The 27,957-nt window shown below is 38.0% G+C and overlaps 1 protein-coding gene across 6 annotated transcripts in view; it reads left to right on the plus strand.

Moving 5' to 3' along the window:
- Positions 1–27,957, plus strand: part of znf185 (zinc finger protein 185 with LIM domain) — a 48,874-nt gene that overhangs the window by 2,550 nt on the left and 18,367 nt on the right. For 2 of the 6 annotated variants that reach the window (XM_036569353.1, XM_036569354.1), the window contains exons 2-29: positions 536–588; positions 1,052–1,163; positions 4,146–4,250; positions 4,355–4,387; positions 4,468–4,527; positions 4,663–4,710; positions 6,563–6,646; positions 7,856–7,936; positions 9,905–9,964; positions 10,046–10,144; positions 12,091–12,207; positions 13,744–13,800; positions 15,191–15,298; positions 16,536–16,634; positions 18,561–18,644; positions 19,036–19,128; positions 19,347–19,424; positions 19,684–19,791; positions 20,064–20,141; positions 21,950–22,045; positions 22,812–22,886; positions 23,114–23,209; positions 23,428–23,511; positions 23,976–24,065; positions 24,271–24,378; positions 24,775–24,843; positions 25,161–25,223; positions 26,865–26,948. In XM_036569353.1, the coding sequence (XP_036425246.1) occupies positions 579–588; positions 1,052–1,163; positions 4,146–4,250; positions 4,355–4,387; positions 4,468–4,527; positions 4,663–4,710; positions 6,563–6,646; positions 7,856–7,936; positions 9,905–9,964; positions 10,046–10,144; positions 12,091–12,207; positions 13,744–13,800; positions 15,191–15,298; positions 16,536–16,634; positions 18,561–18,644; positions 19,036–19,128; positions 19,347–19,424; positions 19,684–19,791; positions 20,064–20,141; positions 21,950–22,045; positions 22,812–22,886; positions 23,114–23,209; positions 23,428–23,511; positions 23,976–24,065; positions 24,271–24,378; positions 24,775–24,843; positions 25,161–25,223; positions 26,865–26,948 (2,279 nt within the window). In that variant the 5' untranslated portion in view covers positions 536–578. The remainder of the gene's footprint in view (positions 1–535; positions 589–1,051; positions 1,164–4,145; positions 4,251–4,354; positions 4,388–4,467; positions 4,528–4,662; positions 4,711–6,562; positions 6,647–7,855; positions 7,937–9,904; positions 9,965–10,045; positions 10,145–12,090; positions 12,208–13,743; positions 13,801–15,190; positions 15,299–16,535; positions 16,635–18,560; positions 18,645–19,035; positions 19,129–19,346; positions 19,425–19,683; positions 19,792–20,063; positions 20,142–21,949; positions 22,046–22,811; positions 22,887–23,113; positions 23,210–23,427; positions 23,512–23,975; positions 24,066–24,270; positions 24,379–24,774; positions 24,844–25,160; positions 25,224–26,864; positions 26,949–27,957) is intronic. The other 4 variants (XM_036569355.1, XM_036569357.1, XM_036569356.1 and 1 more) reach the window with 4 other exon arrangements.

Below are 27,957 nucleotides of genomic sequence, written 5' to 3' on the forward strand. Positions count from 1 at the left end.
TTCATACTGAGACCTTGTACAATTACATAATAAACTTTATGCTCATTTAAAACATTTACAGTTTACTGCATTGATTTATAAGTGAAATATATCATTTTGAAATCGGATGAATCTTTTTGAATCACCCTGTGAATGGCCATATGTGACAAATATAAGTTGGATATAAGACAATAAGAAACGTCCACATATACTAATATATGTCATATATTTGAAATCCATATATTGCCATATATCATATTTCTGTATGGGAAGGTAAACAGTGGTCTTAGGATCCAAATTAATTATGTTTAAAAGGCAAATTACACTCACTTTGCCAGTGGAAAGGTGCATATTTGGAACTTTAGCTCATAGGTTAACATTTTAAAATAGAAAACTGAACAAAAATAGAATTGAATAAAATAGAGTATGGTACAGTTACATTCCCAAACACATGAGATGGTGTATTGATAATGCCTGACCCTTTTGGCAGGATGATTGTCCATTTACGTTTGTATGTGTCAACTAACCTCAACGCTTCCTTCTTTATTTGAACCAGGCTTTCCTTATAGACGAACTTTGGATACAGAGAACTGCCGGTCATGTCTACAGGCAAGTTGGACGGACTTTGTTGATTCCTTCCACACCCCTTTTTATCTAACCTGACACACACACACACACACACACACACACACACACACAATTGCAGAAGACACTTTGCTCCAAACCCGGAATTATGATGACTAATGGAAGGCAGTCAATGCTGTGTGCATGAATACCACAGCTGCTGTGTCTTTCCTCATTCAGGATCCACCCAGACCACACCACAATACGCCAACCCAGGGCGAACTGGCAGTCAAAACCTGTCATTCAACATATCATCACCCTCAGTGTCTTTAGGGAAATATACAATAGTCTGTGTGCATCTATCAAGGTTACATTGCTGGTGTTGATTCATATCTGTAGTTGTAGATCCGCTGGGAGGTCGTAGCCAGTACAACTGTGAAATTATGAGATGCTGATAGATTCTGATTGTGTGTGTGTGTGTGTGTGTGTGTGTGTTTGTGTGAAGCAGGGGACAGACAGTCTGTTTTGCGTACGACGAAAGTCCGCAACACGCTGAAGGGTGACAACAGCTGGATCCAACGCCGCAAAGATCCTGAAGAAGAGGAGGAGGAGAAGCCATGGTGAAGACATGTGCTGTGTTGTGTGTGTGTGAGAGAGAGAGAGAGAGAGAGAGAGACCAAGAGGGAGAGAGTGTGTTATGTCTTTATGTCTTTATTAGAATAAAAAAGTGTTTAAAATATAGTTTCCCCTCACCCCGATTGTAACCACCAGGTTAAAATTTGCTTCTTTATTTTTTCACTGGAGCTACAAGGCTAATGTGGTTAATAAGTATTCACAGCTTTGAGCCACCAATTAGCATCATGCAAACTGTCACCCCATATGGAAATCGATATATGGAAATATGGATTCTAAATATATGACATTTATTAGCATATGTGGATCTCCAACTTATCTTTGTCACATGTGGACGTACACCGATCAGGCATAACATTATGACCACCTCCTTGTTTGTCATTGTCCATTTTATCAGCTCCACTTACTATATAGGTGCACTTTGTAGTTCTACAGTTACAGACTGTAGTCCATCTGTTTCTCTGCACTGTGGGGCTAACAAAGTATCAGAGAAACAGATGGACTACAGTCTGTAACTGTAGAACTACCAAGTGCACCTATATAGTAAGTGGAGCTGATAAAATGGACAATGAGTGTAGAAACAAGGAGGTGGTCATAATGTTATGCCTGATCGGTGTATATGTGACGAATGTGCCAGCTTATTTGAAATTGGCCAGTTTCTATTATAGCACATTTTTATTTTAGGCATACATCAACATATATGTGTAACACATATATTTAACAGTATATGATAGTGAACAATATTCATATATGAAATGCATTTCGCTGCTCTCGGAAGGAAACCTCGCATCTCCATTTTTATCGTTTTTCAGTTTTTGACATAATCTGAAAATGACTGTTGTCCTTTACATTATGTGTAAATTTCATGATGGATGGACCAAAAGAAACGGCTCAAAATGACTTAGAAAAAAGTACATTACATTAAAAGTACAGTAGTTTTTTTCTTCTCCTGTAAAGTTACCATTTTGGAGAGGTTTTGTTCCGACAAGAGCGATATATTACTCATATATGCTAGCTTCATTAAAGCATCTGCTTTGTTTCTTCCTCATACTTCCTAATAATGTGAAGTTTAGTGCAATAGCTACATAACAAAACTGTAAAAACACGCACATTGTAAGCTATGCAGAAAAATCATTAAAGCAAGAAATAAATGAAAATATTGTTCCCTGAAACACTTAAATAATGTAATTTAATAATTTAGAAGCAAACAGATAATATTTATAACAATTTGTAATAATTATGACTGTACTGGGATGTATTCACCCATGTGTCAGACACATATATATATATTTTTTATGCATATATGTGTTCATGCAGCTATCAGACATATATGTATGATCCATATTTTACACATGTATGTCCAATATTTGACACATATATGTACACATCTCATATGTACATATAGTTTTTGAAGTACATGCCTGACTCTTTATGATGTATGTGCATATGTGGTATCACATATGGAAGTATGGGATGTCAAACCATGTTCAATTGTTTAATAATCCCAAATAGACTTGCTGTGAAAAGTGTGCTACAATAGTACCTTACAGTTAAATACAGTAGTGGCAGCCATCCTGAAGCCTTCATTTTGCCTGTTAGTTCATTTTATATTATATTTCTATAGACAATATTGTGTCACGCAGTAATCAGAGGCACGTTTCTGAGTATTTAAGCCTGCGGTTTACGCGGTGCTAATTGGAGAATAGGCTTAGATTATTGGTGAGCTACACTGGCCACATGGCTCCAGTGCAAAACTAAAGAAACAAACCTGAGACACCAAACACTTCTTGGCTGATTGACTACGTTTGTGGTCAGAGGAAACTCTGTAAATTAGATTTTTAGCCAAACCTTTTACCTTAAAGACATTATTCAGTGGAACTTATATGTAGGTTGTGGAGTTGCGACAGTGAGGAATTGGTGTGGGTCCACAGACACTACTGTTCAAAAATTTGGAATAGCTGTTTGAAAGGTTAGAGTCAGTGTTTTTAATAATATAAAGTCAATTTGCGTGCAGATATATGTGTATAAAAGGCCCTCTGCAACTTCACAGGAAGCTGTAAATGCAAATTAAGAGTCCAGAATAATAAATGAAGCTGTAGGTGATTGCGAAATGAGTGAGAAAGCTGTATAACACTGAGAATAAAATTAATATCCAAGCTTTACCATATTTCTAAGGTAGAGATCACATCTCAGGGCAAATAATGTGATCAGAAAATACTAATGTGAATAAATAATTATACTATAGCAAGAGGATAGTGCTGATGGCAAAGCTGGTGGCCCACTGGCTTTTTGCTGAGCGTTTTCCTGGTGGTCCACTGCTAGTTAGGCAGAGTTAGACAAAGTGCCATGTTTCACGTGCCACGTGTAATATTTAAATCCATACTGTTTAACTCAGGGGTGTCAACCACGAAAAGGGCCATATTAAAAAATCTCAGCAAAGCCGTGGGCCAGCAGTGTTTTTATTCCATTATTGCTTAACATTTTGCCACGACCTGAATGGGACATTGTTTATTCAAACTATGCCCGAACTGTAACAGCAAAATAGGCACTGAATACTTATTCAAAAATAATTCTAAATAAAAATAAATTCTTTTTTAAAACTGCCTATTTGCTTGAACTAAACACCAGGCATCTTTTCTTTTCGTGTAACTGCTGGCCCATAGATTGTTGTTGGGGGGTCGGAGCATGCATTATGTTGCAGAGCATGCTGGGGACTGTAGTGCAGCTCGGGGTGAAACGGGCTAATATTAATAGAAAATTAAAATAATGAACAGGATTGTGCCACGGGCCTGACGTGGCCTGCAGGCCTTGTGTTTGACACATGGGGTTTAAATCATTAAAATTGTTAATATGGAAAGTGATACCAAACTTTTGAACAGTAGTGTGTGGGCCTTTGTGAGTTTAAGGGTTGATGAATGAGAAGAAATATGAAAAGTAACGTATCTCTTCTGAACCCCTGAATTGTAAAGGGTCGTAGAGGTGCGCGCAGGTCGCCTCAATGGTGCATTCAGCGACACCCCACCAGAAACCACCCCTACCCAACCAGAGCCTCAGCCTAAGCCCAGCACAGACAGGTAAGACACCGCTACGTTATTTCATATCAGAATGCCTAGCCTTAGGCCCGGCAGTTTTTAAATGCTGCATAAATGGCATTTATTATCGTTGACCTTTTCTACAGCCCTAAGGCACCAGCGTCTGGATACCTGATCAGGTAAGTCAGGCTTTTTAGCTGCATTTATTTGGAGGCATGTCATAACACCGTTACATGCTATTAACCTCAAAATCTTTCAGAGGCGTTTTCACAAAGACGGACACCAAACCAACTTCACCGAGATCTACCAACGGCTTTGCGTACGTAGGCAATTCTCCAAATCTTGTGCAGGTTTGGCTGCATTAGACGTCAGTCAGAAAACAGGAACTTTCAGACACAGTGGTTGATATGGGGAAACTGGCTTGTATCGTAAAAGGTTCTCTTCTCTTTTTTAGTGGGACACCTGGCTTCAACAAAAAGCCCTCTGAGGGATACAAGAAAATGTAAGCATTTCCTGTGTTTGACCGATTGAGTCGTTCATTACCTGCTATAAAAACCTCATTCTTTGTGATTTAGATTCAAGCCACAGGGGTTAGTGGTAATATGGTTTGTATACACTGCTAGTCAAAAGTTTGGGGACACCCGGCTTCCGTTTGAGATGTGGGGCCAATCCCATTTCACCCCTCGCCCCTACCCCTTAGCCCTCAGTTGTGCACGTTCACGTCTAAGGGTGTTCAGATAGAGGGGGAGGGTGAAGTGTTGGGGCTACATGACCCTCCAAACGGAGGGTTTTCAGAGACTCCAAATAGAGAGTTATGAGAAATTTCAATTTATTATGGTCGTTTTCTTCATAACAAGCGTAAAAGATTGCTAATAGTGTGCTAATGTCTTGTTAGCTAGCTAGCTAACTTTCCTGTTCCACCTTGAATAGTCCAGCAGTTCTGATGCCTGAAGCTCCAGAATGTAACTGCTGCACCATTTAAGGTGGAATGAGAAGCTGGTGAATATCTGACTTCAGCTTCATATTATCAAAAAATTAATGGTGGGTGATAATAAATAATTGCCCCCCTCTTTGAAGGCACTTGATGCCCTAAATGTAACTAAAGCCCAGCAGTGAGGAGCTGAACTTTACCCTCCTCTGCTGTCACTGCAGACTGGCAGGGTCGCCTACAGAGCAGCGCTGGTAGCTGTTAATGAAGTGATGCTCTTTTTATTTGAGGGTCCCATTTCAGAGGGCAAGATTTGAACCACTACCCCCTGTAATTCAGTTCCAAGGGGTTAAGGTGACACTCGAAAACAAGGAGTAGAGGTAAAATAAGAAATGGGATTTGGCCTTGGAATCGACTTTTTGCAATTCAGGTTTTCACTATTAACAAATTACTATTTATTAGTTATTTGCATTGATGGTGTAGATACTACACTTTGCTTCCTGTTCAAAGTGGTATGAAGACTCAGTTTTGCCAAAATAATGCTGACAGATTTTTTATGTTGAAAATCTTCCTCAATATACACTATCATTCAAAAGTTTAAAGTCACTTATTATGTTAATAATCTTACATGAGAAGAAAAGGGACAATGAATTAAAGTTAATAAATAAGCAGTTTGTACAATGTAGATTTAAATATCATGAACTAGATACCAAAAATGTTTTACAGTTTTTATTCAACGTTTCAGTATTTCCACAGTTCACAGGGTGGGCGTGGCTAGGGTCAGAGGACCTTTCACTTCTGAACAGTGGACCCATAGACACTTTAGGTCAATGCGTTCTTCTAAGACCATCCCACCTGTAAAAATGTGTCAACAATCAGAGGCAAAATAAAGATCGCAGAAGCAAAGGACAGATCCTAAACCCAAAAGGTCATATTTAAAAATGTAAAAATGTATAAAAATTATGGCCAAGGCTGGCACAGTTCTCCTTAAAATGATAATAACTTATCTTTTATATATTTTACTTGGGAATTTTATTATTTTATTCAAAACATTCTGGCACTAACTTAACTCTGTAATAATAGAGTATATTTTTTCTTTCTGCAAAACAAAACTACACACAGCATTAATGTTGTCTTCTACTCATGAACGCGAATGTGGAATTGTTTCAAAGTTAGAAAACCGCACCTTCGGCAGAATTTCTCCAACAGAAGTAAGACGTTATTCAACAAAATATGTAAAGAGGCTCCACGTTTATCAAAGTATGCGCGATGAAGGATAATATTATGCATTTTTGCAAACCAGCAGAGAAAATTGCTCATTTAAAACCTTTTAAACCTTCAGATTTCCCCAAATCTCTGACAGGCAGTGTATGAAGCATTTTGTGTCTGTCTGTGTGACCTGTGGGATGTTGTGTGTTCTTCTCAGTGCTCCTCACACTGTTCGCCCAAGCTTGGAGAGCACAGCTGGAGAGACAGACCCAGCTATCAGCAAAGAGGAACAGGAAAGAAGGTGAGGAGAACGTCTGCAGATACAACCCCAATTCCAAAAAAGTTGGAACGCTGTGTAAAATGTAAATAGATGTAAATAAAAACAGAATGCAATGATCTGCAAATCTCACAGACCCATATTTTATTCAAAATGTCTCACTTTCAACAGCTGATATATTGATCAGGTATAACATAATGACCACCTTCGTGTTTCTACGTTCACTGTCCATTTTATCAGCTCCACTTACTATATAGATGCACTTTGTAGTTCTATTACAGACTGTAGTCCACCTCCCTCACAGAGCAGGTACTATTTGGGTGGTGGATCATTCTCAGCACTGCAGTAACACTGACGTGGTGGTGGTGTGTTAGTGTGTGTTACGCTGGTACGAGTGGATCAGACACAGCAGTGCTGCTGGAGTTTTTAAACACTGTGTCCACTCACTGTCCACTCTATTAGACACTCCTACCTTGTCAGTCCACCTTGTAGATGTAAAGTCAGAGACGATAGCTCATCTGCTGCTGCACAGTTTGTGTTGGTCATCCTCTAGTCCTTCATCAGTGGTCACAGGACGCTGCCCACAGGACGCTGTTGGCAGGATATTTTTGGTTAGTGGACTATTCTCAGTCCAGCAGTGACACTGAGGTATTTATAAAACTCCAGCAGCACTGCTGTGTCTGATCCACTCAGACCAGCGCAACACACACTAACACACCACCACCACATGGTTGTTACTGCAGTGCTGAGAATGACCCACCACCCAAATAGTACCTGCTCTGTGAGGGTCCACGGGGGTCCTGACCACTGAAGAACAGGGTAAAAGGGGGCTAACAAAGTATGCAGAGAAACAGATGGACTACAGTCTGTAACTGTAGAACTACAAAGTGCACCTATATAGTAAGTGGAGCTGATAAAATGGACAATGAGTGTAAAAACAAGGAGGTGGTCATAATGCTATGCATTGTATACATGTATTTACATTTTACACAGCATCCCAATTTTTTGGAATTGGTGTTCTACTTTCTGACGCCTCTCATTGCCCTAAGCATATCAGAGTGAAAACACTGATCTAAGATCAAGTCTCCTCAGGTCACAGTTCTCCTCAGTGTTGTGTAAAAGGCAAAGGCTGATAAGTTTGATAAATGGTCCGTTGTTTATAATGTTCTCTCACTGAAATAAGATTTGAACGCTGCTCTATGATGCTCCTCTTTTTCTGTCGCGTGTGTTTAGGACTGAGCTGGCCAACAACGCCCTGAAGAGCTCAGCAGCCAGACAGCGGTCATACGTTCTTTCAGCTGCAAAGAAATATGAGTAAGTTCCACTCTGAATTATAAAAATGCATCGTGATGCATTGATAAAAAGGCGGCGATTCAAATGTATTGATTTTTATAATATTATTTGATAGAGTGTGTGCTTATTAGGCCAAAATAAGATTTTATTTTATTTTAAAATCTAAATCTAAGAAAAAGCTTAGTGTATTGTTTTCATTGTCTACAATTCCAATGTGATGCAACTAATTCCACCAGTCACATTGTTCATTCAGTGTATTTAAAAAAATATTTCTGAATTGCATCAAAATAATCGGTAAAACTTCATTTGAAGGCTACCTACATAAGGACTTCATTACACATGAATAAGTATTGAATAACATATTTATAAAGCAATACTTGAGTATTGAGTATAAATGAGCAGCTTATGTTTTTAATCGCAAGATGACATAACATGTTTTATGAAGTAAATAACATTGTACTGGCACAAGGGACCTTAAACTGAAATGATGCACAGTTTGTTTCATTTATAACACTGTTATAACTATGTTCTTCTCAAATGATGGAGCTTATACAGGGAGATTCACTCGAAAGAGGCCCCGAACATTCTGTTGTAACTCCCGTTAGGATGAAGCAACCTAAACCAAAAAAATATGCTACATACCTTGAAGCGCTGCTCAATACTGTACACCACCATCCTGATGAGAAGTCGAATGACTGAGTAAAGGGGTACGGGAGTATGCACCCGGAAGGTGCAAACAGAGGTTGCATCGGCTTTCCGGTGCCCACCTCATCGCTCCGTCTCAGGGGCAGCCCGGGTTGTTCGCAGCTCCATATACTGAGGAGTACATTGCACATTGTTTCGTTCAGATTGCTTCATCCTAGTGAGAGTTATTACAGAATATTCGGGGTGGATCTCCCTGTACAAGGCTATGCAGAAGCCTAAATAAAACACTATATTAGTTATTTATATATTTATAAGTATAAAACTTCAATTTTTAAGATGTTTCAAAAGGAATAAATGCCTATGACCCGTATGTCAACACCTTAAAATGTCAGCCTTACTGCGTTTACTTCAGAAAACATCCTGTGTCATCCTGCGATTAATGGCATAAGCTGTTCATAAATACTCAACTATTGCTTTATAACTACATAATTCAATACTTATTCATGTGTTATGAAGTCCTAATGCAGGTAGCCTTCAAATAAAGTGTTACCAAATAATCAAATTTGTTATGATGTATACTGTTGTTGTCATATCATTACCACATAAGTCCACATAAGTCCAGTCAGTCAGATTTGAGATCTTGTGATGCTTTGAGTCGTTTGTTAAAAACAACAGCGATTGAACTGAATCGTTGCTACTGAGAGATCTGAAGTCTTTCAGCAGGAAAAAAATCAATTCGATTTCCTGACGGAGATTAAAACCTTCTGCAGGATTAATGAATTAATCAAAGAATGAAAGGGGACAAATTATAAAGAAAGAAGAGGAGAGAAAGAACAAATAGCAAGGAATGAAAGAAGGAAAGAAAGAAAGGTAGAAAAGGAGAAAAATAGAAAGAAAAGGGAATGAAATAAATAAGTGAATAAATAAGGGGCAGTCGTGGGCTGGAGGTTAGGGAACCAGCCTTGTGACCGGAAGGTTGCTGGTTCAATCCCCTGAGCCGACAGTACGTGACTGAAGTACCCTTGAGCAAGACACCTAATCCCCAACTGCTCCCCAGACGCTGCGGATAGGGCTGCCCAACACTCTGGGCAAGTGTGTTCACTGCCCCCTAGTGTGTGTTCACGAGTGTTTTCCTAGTGAAAGAGAGGAACAATCTATCTATCCATCCATCCATTCACCCGTTTTTAATCTCCTCCTGTAAAGTTACCATTTCAGAGATATGAGGTTTAGTTCTAACATGCTTCTCTACACTCCACTGTCCAAATTCATTGTTGTCATTTCGTGATATATTTTTAGGCGTTGACTTTTATCGATTTATGTCTCCTTATGTCTCTATTGTTTTAGGTCTCCACCAGAGAAACTGGACAGCTCTGACCCGCCAGTCATATCTTTTGTTGCCAAAAGGTAAACAGCTTTATGTGGTAAAGTTCCATGTGGAACAAACAGGATGTTCTTGCCGCTGACAGCACTGTTCTGTGTGTGTAGGGTTGTCATCAGTGATGATGATGAAGACAGTGACCCAGCAGTCAAACCCCCAGCAGCCCCGGCTTCTCCAGCTCCAGCTCAGCCTGCACCTAAACAGAGGTACACTGTTAATTCAGTACCACTTCAGAATAAGACTACCTTTATAAAGGGTTTATGAGTGGTTTAAAATAAGTTTATTAACAGTTATAATTTAGGTCATAAACAGTGTCAAAATTATTAATAAGCAGTTATAACACATGAACAAAAAGGTGAGCTGTTATATCTGATGAGTATGAATATGTGAGGAAGCTGATAGTTTAGTGCTGACTGATGGAGAAGACAAAGGAAAATCAGTGAAGATCAAAATCTGAGGTTTAACAGTAGAAATGAATGTAGGTTCACTATTAGGCAAACACCAGATCACTGTTGCCCTTCAGGCTGGTTAAAATGAGTTTAGTAATGGTTATTAATTAGGCCGTAAACACCTTATAATCATCAATGAGCAGTTATAACATTTAAATAAAAAGGGCTATTGATTGCCTAATAGTGAACCCACTATTATATTGGTAAAGCTCAGATTTTGATGCTTACTGATCTTAATCCATCAGTCAACATCAAACTGCTGGCTTCATCGCCCATTCATATTCATCAGATGTATGAGCTCACCTTTTATTTATGTTACAACTGCTTATAAATTATTTATGAAGTGTTATAAGTAATAGCCATTAATAAACACATTTTAGACCATTCATGGACCCTTTATAAGGGTTGTCTTATTCTAAAGTGGTACCGTTAATTCTTACTAAATCAATCAGTTTGAAACCCAGGGAAAAAAGCCTTTCTATGCAGTAATTTTTTACAATGTAGATTTAAATACTATAAGCTCTACATTTATGGATATATAAGATATTTTAGTTGTTTAATTAATATTTCAAGTACACTATATATCTGAAAGTATCCAGACACTCCTTCTAATCAGTAAACTCAAAATACAGCTGACACAGGTGTTCAGTTGGCATTCAGCTTGTAAAATCTCCATAAAAGCATTACCAATAAAACGTGAAGCTCTGGAGATGCCAAGTGTCAGGAAGAGGGGTATAAAGCCCCCCAGCATTGAGCTGTGGAGCAGTGGAACTGTGTTCTCTGGAGTGATGAAGCTCCATTCAATAGCTTTAAGATGAGATATTGTGGTGTTTGAGATACAGAACTAATCATCCAACATCAGTAGCTGACCTCACTAATGCTCTTGTGGCTGATTGCAATCAAATCCTCACAGCAATGTTCCAACATCTACTCCCTGATAATACCCCTTTTTATTTTTCTGAAATATGAATTAAATATGTTATATCTCCATTCTGGCTGTACAGCTTTCTCAGAATCAGAGTCATTTGAGAATCTTCTGCACACATCTAAAATCCTCACAGGACAGATGTTTTAGTATTGATTTGCACAGTGAGGCCCAAATGTCTGAGATCACATTGAAAATCTGTATTTTTTTCATTTAAACCTGGAAATAAACGACAGAAAGTTTTAGAATTTTGAAAGTTCAGTTGGTCACTATTGACGTTTAAGCAAAGTTGTGACCACATTAAGGCCTTTATACAAAAAAAGTTTTTTTTGAGTCTCATCTCTTCCATTGAAATTCGTGTTCTGAAGATTCTCAGTTGGGGTTGATCTGCCCATTAGAGGCTTGTTGTATACACTGGTGATCTCAGACTTTTGGACCCCGCTGTGTATCGCTGCTGTCCGAAGAAAACCTCGCATCTCCGTTTTTGTTGTTTTTCAGTTTTTGACATAATTTGAAAATGCCTGTTACTCTTTACATTATGTGTAAATTTCATGATGAATGGACCAAAAGAAACACCCCAAAATGACTTGGGAAAAACTCTGGTTCCATTGACTTACATTAAAAGTAAAGTAGGTTTTTTCCTTCTCCTGTAAAGTTACTATTTTGGAGATACGAGGTTTTCTTCTGACAACAGCGATGTGTATCTTACAGAAAGCACTGATTCCAAGCTTTTGAATTGTAGCGTATGTCCACAACTGTTGCCTGTGTTATCCTACAGTGCGGAGATGACCGTGGATGGCCCGGCACTTCCAGCTGCTCCAGTCAGAAAGAAAGTGCCATCTGCAACACCTGAACCAACACCTAGGACCAAAGCAGAGCCTGCTCCAAAACAAAGGTTTATTGTTTTTAACCTAGCTTTGGATTAGGAATAGATGCAATGCATATGTGTTACTAACCACTTTATTAATTACTGTGTTTGCTGAATTTAACATACTGGGGGGGGTTAGAAAGTAGGAACTAGCAAATAATGGAAATTGTGTGCATAAACTTGCAGAAAGATGCCTTATATATGGTGTGATGTGGATGTGTTCACTTATTTCCACTTAGGAAGTGGTGTTCAAACTTTTGCATGCGACTGTACCTACCTTGTACTTCCACTCATTGGTCATTCAAATGAGGTCCACAGTATAGCTGTAAAATTACAGACTTTAGCTCCTCTGTTGCTGCACAATTTGACAGCTATCCTCAGTCTCTCTTGTCATTGGCCAGTTTCTGATCACAGGACCACTGTTGACCAGAAATTATTTGGTAGGTGGATCATTCTCAGCACATCAGTGACACTGACATGGTGGAGTATGTGCTGCTCAATGAGTCAGACACACTGGTGTTGCTGGGGTTTTTACACTCATCAATGAGTGAGTTTACATGCACTTTTGTAATCAGATAAAGGGGAAACTCCAGGTCTATATGAGTCAGACAGTTATCGGATTTCTGCTTTACAACCAGCCAATAAACTCACAGAAGAAGACGTGACGTAAACGTAATGTAAAACTCAAACTTCCCGCCACTTTACCTGAAAATATGATATGCATCATGTAGAAGATGAAGAATATTTAAATCCTTCATTTCGTCAAGCATGTAGTTGGTTTCAGCGTCGCTCCAAAAGTGTTTTGCTGCGTCTCGCGGCGATGCTGTTTGCTTTTTTCCGGTACCGTAGTCTGTTCTGGCACATGCTCAGACTGAGAAATCCGAAAGAAATCAGAGTAAGAACAAAGACATCAGAGTGTGCAGTTTACATGACCATTTGAAAACTCAGATAACTGCAGATATCTGATCGATTTTGATCAGATTATTGAGTGCATGTAAACTCACTCCATGTCACTGCTAGGCTTACAGTGCTTCACCACCCAAAGATATAGCAAGCCAAGAAATTGAGCACTGATGAAAAGCTAGAGGGTGGCTAATGGATGGTCAACAGAAGTCAACTTTTTGCACAGCTTTTTTCTAAAAGCTTAGTTTAGATAAAAGGTCTGTCTTACTTTTATAGTGATGCATCTCCTTATTTTCAATAAGCCAAAGTTAAATCTTCACTATGCAGCGTAAGATGCGGTACTAATTAAGCTTTTTAGAGGAGAACTTTTAATTAGACTAAGTTGAGAAAAGCTGAAGTTACCTTTACCTTTTTTAAACTTTTTTTACCATGTAAAACTATTTTACCATGTAAAACTGGACTTTTAAGGTAGGTGTTTCTAGTAAAATGACCAAACAATGTATTTAGATGCACATCATAAAGATCTTATCATTTTATCATTTTAATTTGCATTGTGGTTCCATAAGCAGAATCAATTCATTCATTTAAAAATTAGCATTACTCAATGAATAAAGGCTTCAATTTGTTAAACTCATTGTTTTTTTTTCTTTTTTTATACAGCAGTAATGCCCTTGATGCCCTCTCTGATACTCTGATGTCTTCCACCCCAGCACCCAGGTACCAAAATACTTCTGGATCTTTTTTTCATTATACACAACAGACCAAACATAATGAGGATTAATATACAAAAATAAAACAATAAACAAAACAAAACAAAAATTTTCTGTGCTTATCTTTCTCTTTCCTCCAGTGTCTCGAAGCCGGAAGTCACTCCACCTGCTCCAGAGGCAAAAAAAGCCCCATCGACAGCCCCTGAACCCAAACCCAAAACGGAGCCCACTCCTAAACCAAGGTTTATTGTTTTTTATCTTATTTTAGATTTTGAACGTAGATTAAAGTCATTAATAATCCCAGTATAAGGCTATTACAACTTTACATAGCAGACAGAAATGTTACAGGAGCACTTAAAGGCCCAATCCTGTTTCTTATTTTTACCCCTACTCCTTGTTTTCGAGTGTCACCTTGCCCCTTGGAACTGAGTTACAAGTGGTAGTGGTTGAAATCTTCCCTATGAAATGGGACAAAAATAAAACAATAAACAAAACAGTGCAGGGAAAGTACAAAAAGTACTTTCCCAATTGAATTAACTAACATTTAGGTGCTTTTTATTTAGAATGATTTTTTATGTTTGTTATGAAGAAAATGACCAAAATACACTGAAACTACATTAAACTAAGCTAATACAGTGGTTATCGTAATTTTTAACGGAGAAAATTCTCACATTTGTGGGTTTCTTTGGTCTCTTGTTTAGCCATCTTGCCGGTTTTTCTTTCTTTTCTCATAACTCTCTGTTTGGAGTCTCTGAAAAACTTCCGTTTGGAGGGCCATGCAGCCCTAACACTTCGCCCTACCCCTCTATCTCAACAAAAATCAGGACACTCTACCCCTAGACGAGAACGCGCAAAACAGAGGGCTAAGGGCTAAGTGGTAGGGATGAGGGGTGAAATGGGACTGGGCCTTAATTCATTCATTCATTCATTTCTATTGGTCTGTTCATCATGAAATGTTCACATAATGTAAAGGGCAACTAGTGTAAAAAGAAAACAAAAGAGATACAAGATTTTACCATGATGTTGATGATGATCTGAGTACAGAGATGCTCTTCTAGGACCTCTTTTTTCTGCCCTCTTGTTCTGAAACTCTTTATGCATGCAGGCCCAGGTTTATTTCCCTGAATCATAGAGTCTACCCCTGCACCTTTCTCTGTCTCTCTTGCTCTCTCTCTCTTTCATTCCTCCTCCTCTATGATGAGCCTTTTATAGAGCTCTTTTTTTCCTGCAGAACCTCTGACTGCATAATAATAGCAAAACCAGTGTGAGGGAAGATCACAAGCGTGATCTCCTGGGATGCACATAAAATATGTCCCATCATTTTTTCCTCCCAGATCCCTGAGATGTTGCAGTCATTCGTATCTTATTTTCTGTGCTTATCTTTCTCTTTCCTCCAGTGTCTCGAAGCCGGTTGCTGAAGTCACTCCACCTGCTCCAGAGGCAAAAAAAGCCCCATCGACAGCCCCTGAACCCAAACCCAAAACGGAGCCCACTCCTAAACCAAGGTTTATTGTTTTTTATCTTATTTTAGATTTTGAACGTAGATTAAAGTCATTAATAATCCCAGTATAAGGCTATTACAACTTTACATAGCAGACAGAAATGTTACAGGAGCACTTAAAGGCCCAATCCTGTTTCTTATTTTTACCCCTACTCCTTGTTTTCGAGTGTCACCTTGCCCCTTGGAACTGAGTTACAAGTGGTAGTGGTTGAAATCTGCCTCTGAAATGGGACCCTCAAATAAAAAAAAAAATCACTTCATTAACAGCTACCAGTGCTGCTCTGTAGGCGACCCTGCCAGTCTGCAGTGACAGCAGAGGAGGGTAAAGTTCAGCTCCTCACTGCTGGGCTTTAGTTACATTTAGGGCATCATATGCCTTCAAAGAGGGGGCAATTATTTATTATCACCCACCACTAATTCTTCGGCGATATGAAGCTAAAGTCAGATATTTACCAGCTTCTTGTTCGAATTTTCCCGTTCCAACTTAAGTGGAGCAGCAGTTACATTCTGGCGCTTCAGGTGTCAGAACTGCTGGACTATTTAAGGTGGAATGGAAAATTTAACTAGCTAGTTACTGAGACATCAGCATGCTACTAGCAATTTTTATGCTCGTTATGAAGAAAAGGACCATAGTACACTAAAACAACATTAAACTAAAATAATACAATGGTTATTGTAATTTTTAACAGAGAAAATTCTCACATTTGTTGGTTTCTTTGGTCGCTTGTTTGGAGTGTGCCTCAGAAAAACCTCCGTTTGGGGGGCCATGTAGCCCTAACACTTCCCCCTACCCCTCTGTCTCAACAAGGATCGGGACACCCTACCCCTAGACTTGAATGTGCAAAACGGAGGGGTAGGACTAAGTGGTGGGGGCGAGGGGTGAAATGAGATTGGGCCAAAGAGATGGCTCAGGCAGAAGTGAAATTGACAAACTTCAGGCTCTGAGATGTTCGCTACAATCTTTTTCAGATATACTTTCATCTGCCGTCTGTTTTTTCTAGATAGCTGTATGTTATATAGTTTCAGAAACTCCTAAACAAGTCTATTTTAGATCACTTAACGACTTGTTGGCTGCATCATAATCGCCCCAGCGCAAAACTAAAACAGCAAACACTGAGCACAAAACATGCCACATTTGGTGTGAGGAGAAACTGTCATTTCGACTTTTGGCTGAATGATTGGCTGAACAATCTCGTGAGGACCATGTCTCATTTTCTGGATTAATGTCTTTTCTTCTTCAGTGCCACTGAGCCAGTCACTCCAGCTGTCCCTGTCGCAAAGGAAGCCCCATCCACAGCACCTGAACCTAAACCCAAAGCAGAGCCCACTCTTAAACCCAGGTTTGTTACTTGTATTTAATTTTAGATGAGCAGTCTAGTTTGAATAAATGTATTCACTCACCAGCCACTTTATTTGAAGCTGTTATTGGGCTGGGTCCCTTTGTTCCAGTGAAGGCTGATGTTAATACCACGGCACACAAAGGCCGTTTAGACAATTATATGCTTCCAACTTTGTGGCAGCAGTTTGGGAAAGGCCCTTTCCTGTTGTAGCCTGACTGTGCCCCTGTAGAAAAAGCAAGGTCAACAAAGACATCTGTCATGTCTTTGACAAGTTTGGTGTGCAGTGGACTGCACAGAGCCCTGACCTCAACCCCACTGAACACCTTTGGGATGAATTGGAACACAAACCAGGCCTTCTTGTTCAGCAGCAGCGCCTGGCGTAACAAATGGTCTTTTTACTCCTTGAAAGCCTTCCTGGAAGACTGACAGTGGTGGATGAAGTACACAAACCATGTACTTGAGTTAAAGTAGAGACACCCAAGGTAAATATTACTCCAGTAAAAGTAGAAGTTCCTCCCTTTAGACCTCCACTTGAGTAAAAGTACAGAAGTATTTGCCCTCAAATGTACTTAAGTATCAAAAGTGAAAGTACTAAAAGATTAATTATGGCTTTAATGTCCTGTTATCATTTTTGTAACAAGACTCTTGCTTTATCAGTTCATTTTAGGTGAAAATACTCCAGTGTCACTCTTGTAACGCCAATATTTTAATAGAATGTCATTAATTAGTGACGCTGATGTCTATTAAAATTATCATAAGCACAAAACACTGAAGGCAAACAGTTTACATCAGGTAGAACTGAGTGGCTCTGAAAGAACCTTTTGCGAACAAGCAAAGTTTCAGTTTAAGATTTATTCAAAATTAAATTTAATTAGATTTATTTAAATTTTTAAGTTTAAATTTAATAAAAACTTTAAACTCAGGTTCACAAATGAGTTTCCTTTACTAAACTGCATCTGTATGTCTCTGTTCATAAACATAAACTAGCAAAAACAAATTTACTATAAAATGAAATTGTGTTTGTATAAATTCAGAATAAAGACATGTCAGTCACAACTGCATATGTGTACATATTTCTATATTGTGGTCTGTTTACCCACAAAGTTAGGTTAGTTCATCATTTATGTTGAATAGACACTCCCAAAATTTTACGCTGCTGCTGATGTTGAACCGTGTGCTGCAAAGTGTGCTGTGCCCTGATTGGTGTTCTTGCTTCACGCTTCTTTTGTTTTCACATGTAAAGTTTTTATACACACATAAACCAAAAGGAACAACAGATTTCTCATAATGTAGTGGAGTAAAAAGTGAGATATTTGACTTTGAAATGTAGTGGAGTGAAAGTAAAAAGTCACCCAAAATGGAAAAACTTCAGTAAAGTACAGATACACGAAAAAATACTAAAGTACAGAAACGAATTACATTTACTTTGTTACTGTCCACCACTGAAGACTGGAGGCTGTCATAGCTGCAAAGGGGGGGCAACTCCATATTAATGCCCATGGTTTTGGAAAGGGATGGCCAAGAAGCTCATATAGGTGCGATGGTCAGGTGTCCACATACTTTTGGCCTTATAGTGTATGCGAGGTGACAGATGTTTTTTGGCCTTAGGTTGTGTCAGGACACTTTGTCGGGATAGAATTACATAAGAAACCATGTAATGACATATGATGCCTATTATGAATATTTATGTAGGTTTATGACTGTTGACAGTGAATGTGCCATTTAGCCCTACGCCTTTCAGTTAAGTGTACTCCAATATTTTATGCCTGTATTGACACTTTTTTCCAGAATAGTACTGTTCATAGGCTGAATAAAAGCGTCAGTCTCATCCATGCAATAGAATTAGAAATATCAGTTGCTGTGCCACCTCATGATAAGTCCTCACGATAAAAGGCTCTTTCTTTCTGTGCTGCTCTTCCTCTACAGTGTCACAGAGCCAGTCGCTCCACAGAAAGTTCCAGCAACAACACCAGAGCCACAGCCCAAAGCAGAGCCCACTCCAAAACCAAGGTTCATTGCATTTACTCTATTTTACTGTGTATTTTTGTGGTCATTATATCAAACATTTTAAAAAATGGCAGCTGCTCTTTATCTGTAAACAGTTCATGATAAATAGACCAATTAGAAATGGCCCAGAACTACATGGAATAACATTTTATTACACATTAATACCTTCTCTGATAAAGTTAGCACTTCGGACATATGAGGTTTTGTTACAACAGCAACAATATGATATATATGATAAAATGATATAGGTAATGTCTAGATAGATTCCCTATATAGAGGCTGTATTATTTTATGCCACTTTAACAGTGCAGTCAATCAAAGAAATAAATGAATCTTTATTAAAATCCTTTATGGTGTGGAAGTCAAATTATATTACTATTTTCTCTTTCCTCAGTGCTGCTGCCCCAACTACTCCAGCTGCTCCAGTTACACAGAAAGCCCCACCTGCAGCACCAGAACTCAAACAGGAACCCGTGCCTAAAATAAGGTTTGTGACCATTTTTAGATAAGTAGCCTACAGCATGTATGATGTGTGGGTATTGTATATGTAGATATCTAGTATATATATATATATTTATTTGTGTATTATTTTTATTAGACTTTCTCATTGTATGTGTCACGTGTATAAGTAGCGCTTTGCTCCACTCCCTTGTGATATGATAGTCGCTCTTTTCTCATTTTCTCTGCTGTTTTCTCTTTCCTCAGTGTCACTGAACCAGTCCCAGCACAGAAAGCCCCATCCGCAGCACCAACACCCAAACAGGAACCAACTCCTAAACAAAGGTTTGTATATATGTATATAGATACATATACACGTATATATATATTTTGCATGTATTAATGACCACTGACTTGATGATGTAAATTGTATATTGCTGTAATATAACTGATTATTGGTCTGAACAATAGCATCAAAACAGACTGGAATCACATAGTTGATCTTAAGGTCCATGCATACCAATAGTGCCATTAAAATCCAATTTTGCTCACAATCCCTGAAAGATCACAGCTGTCCTTTCATGCTGCTGTCTCTTTCAAACAGTGTTACTGAGCCAAGTGCTCAAGTCACTCCAGTTGCTCCAGTGGCTGCAGAAAAGAAAGCCCCCACTGCATCACCTGAAGCCAAAAAAGAGCCCACTCCGAAACCAAGGTGCAGTACAACATCCACCTAATTACAAATATCTACCTTATGCTTCTATCATTTACTGCCACTTCGTGAATCTTTTCTGTTCACTATCTTTACAAAAAGATCTATTGTAATACAACCCTGTTTCCAAAAAAGTTGGTTTGCTGTGCAAAATGTAAATAAAAACAGAATTCAACGATATACAAATCATTTGAACTCTATATTTAAGGAAAAATAGTACAATGACAACGTATCATAGTCCTCTGTTCTTACTTTCTGTTTTTTTGTCTCCTCAGTGTCCCAGCTGCTCCAGTTGAACAGAAAGCCCTGTCCACAACACCAACACCTAAAGCAGAGCCCACTCCTAAACCGAGGTGCATTATAATTACATCATAATATATGTACATGGTGTGAAGGTATATACACAGGTATTTATTAGAAACACATCCATTATACTTCCACTTACTGGACACTTTATCAGTTCCACCTACCTTACTGGTTCACTACTTACACAAAAATATCTAGTATTACTTTAAGCATCTACAGTCATAGGCAAAACTTTAGGCACCTCTGATTCATGTTTTGTTGAATCAAGTCAAAAAAGTACACATCATCTACAGAGAACACACTTCTGCACATTTTGATGCACAAGTAATGTTTATTTGCTGCGTTTAACATATTGGGAAAAAATAAAATATTAAATGGGGCCTGTGCAAAAGTTACAGCACATTTTATATTTTATGTTTTATTTTTTTCCAGTATGTTAAACTCAGCAAATAAATAGAAATTGTACACTCAAAGTTGAAGAAAAATGCCATATTTAAGTAAGTGCAAAAACAAGAGTCTATGTCTTGTTGTTAACTTAAATTCAATAAACTCAACATTTTAAAGCAGCCCAGTAACTTTTTTGCAGAGGATATGTTATTATATACTTATTTTGACTTACAAAATCAATAAAACATGAAATTTGGCAGGGAGCATCCAACCTTTTGCATTCAGTTGTGTAAGATTACTGTAGCGCTGTGTAATAATATGTAATATTGCTGTCTTATATTAATCTAAACTGTTTATATAGTATTATACAGTATACTTTAGTAACTACATGAATTTATTATAAGATTCTTACAGGATTCCTGTAGAAATTCATCTTGTATTACTGTAGAACGTAGTGTATTTGGTATACAGTTACTTTATCATTGGTCACTTTCTGACCACAGGGTTGCTCTTGAACAGAAACCCTTACCTTGTACTTCCACTCAGTGGCCACATTATAAGCTCCACCTACCTTACAAGCCACAATATAGGTGTACTATAGACTGTAGACCATCTGCTGTAAGCCACTACTATAGTGATCATTGGTCAGTTTGAGAGTGAGTCTACCAAAATTTTCAACCAAGAGCTGCTCTGTGGTCCAAAACTAACCACCAATCTCCAAAATAGTAACTTTACAGGAGAAAGAAAAAACATACTTTACTTTTAATGTAAGTCAATGGAACCAGACATCTTTTCATGTCATTTTGGGCCGTTTCTTTTGGTCCGGTTATCATGAAATTTACAAACAATGTAAAGAGCAGCAGGCATTTTCAAATGATGTCAAAAACTGAAAAATGCATCTATTTTTATGCTCCTGTATGTAGCTGTCTATCTCATACTTGTTAGTCTGGCCTTTTCCACTCATGACATTCTAATATCTTCCATGGCACAATATATGATTCATTTATAACAGTCAGTGACATTAAGATAAATAGATTCTGTGTCATGAATTCCTAAGCTGAAATGCCATTGCTATCATATCGTTTTGTAAATATTTGATGATGAACTGAGCAATAGGTCCAAATTGACTTGGAATAAAATCCTGGTACATGAACATATATTAGTGTATTTTTTATGAAGTAGGGGAGATACAAGCATTTATTACCACACTGAAAAAATGGATTTAGTAGTCTGTGTTACAGCAAGCACAGATCAAGAACTCCTCCGATGCTGTTGCCCCAAGCCTGCATTCCACTTTTGTTCTCGATCTCCATTTTCTCTCCTTCTGCCTTACAACCCTTGCATTATCATTAACGCAATATTGGTATCATAATAGCTTGAGATCGAAGTGCAATCTCTAGGGATGTGTAACCCCAGGCCCTTGATATAGTCGTCCGTTTCTTACTTTCTGTGCTCTCTGTTTCCTCAGTGTCACTGAGCCGGTTCCAGCTGCTCCAGTTGCACAGAAAGCCCCATCCACAACACCAGAACCCAAACCCAAAACAGAGCCCACTCTGAAATCAAGGTTTGTTCCATTTACCTTACTTTACATAGGAATCTAGTGTCCATAGTCCATTTTTGTGTTATTTTATTTACAGTATTTGATAATATCAGCTGCTCTTTACATGGTGTGAACACTCCATGGACCAATGGATGGATTGGTCCAGAATGGACCAATAGAAATGCTCCACAATTCCCATTACATTTTCCCTTCTCCTGTAAATGCACTGTTCCAGAGATACAGGACTTTATGACAGTGGTGATATTCAGTGGTGATTTCAGCTACTTTAAGGTGCACCCATTGCTGACACAGGCATTTAACTGTGTACACAGTTTGTATAATCTCAATAGAAAAGCGTTGCCAGTAGAATGAGATGCTCTGGAGGAGCCGCACATGAGCCTAAGGTCACCATACCCAGTGCCAAGCATCAGCTAGAGGGGCATAAAGCCTCCAAGCACTGGGCTGTGGAGCTCTGGAACTGTGTTCTTTGCAATAATGGAGCTCCATCCAAAAGCTTTGGATGAGTTGGAGTGATGTTTGTGATCCAGAACTAAGCAACCAACATCAGTACTTGACCTCACTAATGCTTATGTGGCTGAATGTAATCAAATTCTCACAGCAATGTTCCAACATCTAGTGTAAAGACCACCCAGAGTAGATGCTGGTACTGCAGGAAAAGGGAAAAACTCCCTATTAATACCCTTGATTGCTGGTTGTCTACAAACTTTTGGACATATTTTTAAATTGATTTAAAAATAAATGTATTTCTTGCACTGTTCTCTTTCCTCAGTGTCACAGAGCCGGTTCCAGCCCCGTCCACAACACCAGAACCCAAACCCAAAACAGAGCCCGCTCCTAAACCAAGGTTTATTGCATTTACCTTATTTTATGTATGCAAATATGTGTAGTTGTAGTGTTGGAAGTTATTATTCTTTATAACAAGAATGACAGCAGCAACAATAACATACTATGACTACTTAGAATAACACTATGAAGCAGACATAATAATTTTGCCATTGGATAAAGATGTAAAAATGGCCTGTTATTAGAGCTGCAGTTCTGCATTTCTTATTATTTGCCATGTTTCCTCAGTGTCACTGAGCCGGTTCCAGCTGCTCCAGTTGCACAGAAAGCCCCATCCACAACACCAGAACCCAAACCCAAAACAGGGCCCACTCTGAAAACAAGGTTTATTATATTTACATTATTTTAATCTGAAATTACATATGCACAGGCTGTATTCTTCTGTTTCTTCTTTTTCTTCTTCTTCTTGTAGCAAAAAACTATTCAATTCACATAATACCTCAAGATAAAAATAGAATCATATAGTGCGTTTTGCTCCCATTGGTAATTGATATTACAGCAATAGGCCTACATAACTTATTTTCTATGTTTTAACTCTTAAGTGTCGCTGAGCCAGTTCCAGCTGCTCCAGCCCCACCCACAACACCAGAACCCAAACCCAAAACAGAGCCAACACCTAAAGCAAGGTTCATTACTTTTACCTCATTTTGTATACATATATGTGCCTATAGTGTTCATATATATTAATATTGTAGTTACAGTATGTATGATAATAATAATAATAATAATAATTATTATTATTATTATTATTATTATTATTATTATTATTGTTTCGGAATAATTCAGTGTTTAGTGATGTAAGACAGGTACAATACAGCACATTTGTACTTTTTTCAAAGCAGCCATTCATTACAAAGAAAAAATGAAAAAATACAAAACAATACATTAGAATACATTGTTTACAATGTTTGCAAATTCAATTTAACTGTATTTTTTTTACTTTCCCTTCATCATTCATTTGTCCCAACATAACCTCATGGCATGCTCTCTAATATTTCTACCTACATTGAATAATAATAATAATAATAATAATAATAATAATACTAATAATAATAATAATAATAATAATAGTAATTTTTTCATTCGTTAGTCTTACTGAGCCAGTTCCAGCTGCTCCAGCTCCACAGAAAGCCCCATCCATTACACCAGAACCCAAAACAGAACCCCCTCCTAAAGCAAGGTTTATTACATTTACCTTATTTTAAGCTCACTTTACATGTGCACAGGCTGTATTCTCCTTCTTTTTCTTCTTCTTCTTCTTCTTCTTCTTCTTCTTCTTCTTATTATTATTATTTGTTGTGTTCAACCATTCAGTCCACATAATACCACAAGATAATTACATTAATCTTACAGACTGAATTACTTATTTTCTATGCACTCCTCAGTGTCACTGCTCCAGCTGCTCCAGCTGCTCCAGCTGCTCCTGCTGCACAGAAAGCCCCGCCCACAACACCAGAACCCAAACCCAAAACAGAGCCCACTCCTAAAGCAAGGTTTGATATATATTTACTATAGTTTACATACGGAGCTGAATGTACTATAGATATAAATCGAATATTGCTCATGCACTAAATCTCTATTTATGCGCCATGCACAGTAAGTCTATAAATAAGTCTATAAACTGATTCACAAATCACGTTATCTCCTAATCAGTCGGATCAAATGCACTGTAAACAAAGAGTTGTGTATTTACACATTAATACAATGTATTACATTTAGTTTATTTTCTTTCTGCTTACGTACTTTTGGCAGTAATCGTGTTTTAATGTGTTTTATTAATGCAGAAAATGATGGTCCACATTTGGATCCACTAATACAATCATATCAAAAGCCCATCTGAAGCATTTTTCCTCATCTTATTTTCCGTGCGGCCGCCTCTCTCTCCTCAGGGTTGACCCTAAGCCGGTCGAGAAGACCAGCGGCTTGAACGATGATGATCTGCTGGGGCTGACTCAGAGGTCAGTGTCACACATGAGAGGCTGCACTGAACAAGTCATGCCCGCATTCATGTTAGCGTTTACCATTTCATACACAGCCACTACAACCTTCTGACATTTAATGAACCAGAAGTGGCCACAGGAGGGCACTAGAGCTCTATTAGTGGCGGCGATTCCAAAAGAGTCGAGTGGTACTTGGCTGCAGCTCCATTTCAAAGAAAGCTGCAGAGATACTACCTCCCTCATAGTTGTCTTGAGTCATGATGTTGGAGCGTTTGTACTCTGTTTCACACACAGTTAACACGCATGCCTCTCTCTCCCCCCGTCAACCCTTACAGTGCACCTCAGAAGCCAGTGAACCCCGTCCCCACCACCACAGACCTGCTGTCAGGAGCTGACAGGTGAGAAAGTGTACGCAGCATGAAAGTGGGGGGTGGCTGAAAATAGCTCTCGCTGCGTCTCCTCTGGAGCTTTCGTGTGAATTCCGTGGGAGGACTTTTGTGTAGGAGGACGTTAGGATAACAAGCCGAGCAGGATTTGGAAGTGATCTGAGGATGCCATTGGTTACACCTACACAGTGGTGTAGTGTAGTCTGAAGTAATGGGAGTACAGTGACTAGTTGTTGGAAAGACTATCCAAGCTAGCACTGCAGTTAAAACACTTAATATCTAATGTAAGGATGGGAAGGACACCAAGAAATAACAAGGCTAATACTCCTACAATAAAACAGACTCCTTTTAAAGGTCCTCTCAGGCACTTAAAAAGATAGAATGTGTCATATCTGCAGTGAAATCCCCAAAAAATAAAAAATTTGGAATCACCGTTTGTAATAACACACAAGCAGTTGGTGGAAGATACGTGTATCAAATGATTACAGTATGACTTAACTTTATGGGTTGCAACTAATTCGCAGAATGCTGTAAAAATGAAGACATTATGCATCCAGAATGATGATTAAAGCTGATGATGGTTTTAAAATTACTGAGAACAATGAAAATAAAGTTATTTTAAAGTGAACATCCAGGTTTTTTTTTGAAAAACTGAAAGCAAGTTTCTCAAAAAAGAATGGAAGCTGTAATAAAGGCAAAGGATGGACACATTATTTTTTTGTGATCTGATGTTCTTTTAAATATGAAGCTCCAATGTAATATCAAATACAGTAGGCAACAAAAAATATAGCAACAAAATGGAGCACCCAACCCGCCCAACATTCCCCGCCCACATGGCACCCATAAACTGATCAAGGAAAAAATAAATAAATAAATAAATAAATAAATAACCCCTTTGACATATTGAGTAATACAAACAAACCAGTACAGTATAATGAATATAATACCAGCTGTAATAATGCAATAATGCTGCTAGAAAAAAAAACAAGCAAATAAAACAAAACAGGTTTCGCTATAAGTCACCAATTCTCTTAGCTGCACTTTCCAAAGAGTTCAAGGTCCTCCAGCTCCGTGAATCCTTGCAGTTGAAAGTTCCATATTAATAATATCCACAAAGCTGAGTATCCATTGCCGCCAGCACAGAGAACGTGGAGGTTACCAGAGTCATCTTTTAGAAGCAGAGTTTGGACTGTATTTGTTATGATTTTATTGAGAATGTCTGATAATGTAAAGACACATTAACTATTTAAAAAATTGACATATTTAGTTATTGAGGCTTCTGTGTAATTTTCTGTTAAATATGTTTTCAGCTTTTTTCTCTGATGCTAAAAAATGAAGAACTTACTGAAAATGTATAACTAAAAGGCTTCTATTTTGGAGATACATGTTTATTTTTGGACATTTTTTGTACCATTTTTAGTATTAAATATACATTCTGTTTCAGTAATCAATCAAAGATCAATATTACTATTGAAAATTATTTGATATTGATATTTTAGGTAAAGAGTGGTTCTATGTATAAATCAGATATATCAATACTTGGTTATTGAACCACACCACCCACACCTGTCACTCTAGCTGTAGTTAGTTGTAGTGCCTGCATTGTCAATACGTCAGCCAGTTTGATGAGGCCAGTTTGTGCTTCTCCCCCAGCTCTCTGCCCAAGACTGAGAAGACCAAGAAATCTCTGGACCTGCTTGCGGACGATGTCATCCCCTTTGATACCAATCCTGACAAGTGAGGTTCTTTGTTTCTTGAAGGATCAACACATTAGTTAATGTACTTCTCTGTACGTCTCATTTGCTGAATGTATATGAGTCATTTTATGGAAACGTTCATTTTTGTGTCCCCAGTGTTTACACATATGACACAATTTACAATTTTTTTATTTTAAAATAAAACAATAAGTTATTTTAACAATTACACCTTCTTGAGCCTCAATTTAGCAATATTGGTTTTTAAATCAGTTATATAAAATTCCAAGCACCACAGAAGAGCTCATCCTCACGGTCATGTGTAAAGGCTGAGGCCATATTTTGAGGTAGAAATCATGCTTTTCTGCAATTTTTACTGCAATAATCAACACATGACTTTGGAATATATAAATTAAATGATATAAAGAAAACAAATGGCAAATAAACATTATAAAATATATAATGAAAGTTTATGGTCGCCAGGAGTCGTGTCACTGGTGTTACCGCGTAACAAAAAAACTCTTATTTTGAAATAAAAGTCACACCGATGACATCACTCGACTTCCTTTTACCTGTTTTCTGAGGATCTATGAAGAAAAGCACATGGTGAGTCCACTGTGTCTTTCAGTTATCAGAGATTTTCTCATTCAGCTCATGATTTCATATGAAGTTTTAGCTGAAGTCACTGGTGTGACCGACTTTATTCTGAGGTAACTGTGAAAAAATAGAATACAAATGGATTAAATTACATATTTTATTGGATATTCCATGATTGACAACATGTAGTTTGATGCTCTGTAGCAGCCATTTTGTAAAATGCATTTTTCATTAAAAATGTCTCTGGTGTTCCCTTTATTATGTGTAACACCAATGAGGATCAGTAACACCAGTGACTCCTATGGACAGATAGAAAAGTGGACATTTCTGTAGAATGACTCATATAACAGACAGCTAAAGGAACACTTAGAAATATAAACATTTTAGTGTTTTATCAGATTGGACTTTTTCCTTGATGGATTTTTTTTTAAATCTGATAATCTCATTTTAATCTT

The sequence above is a fragment of the Colossoma macropomum genome, unplaced genomic scaffold (assembly GCF_904425465.1).
Source record: "Colossoma macropomum unplaced genomic scaffold, Colossoma_macropomum, whole genome shotgun sequence".
Taxonomy (NCBI): domain Eukaryota; kingdom Metazoa; phylum Chordata; class Actinopteri; order Characiformes; family Serrasalmidae; genus Colossoma; species Colossoma macropomum.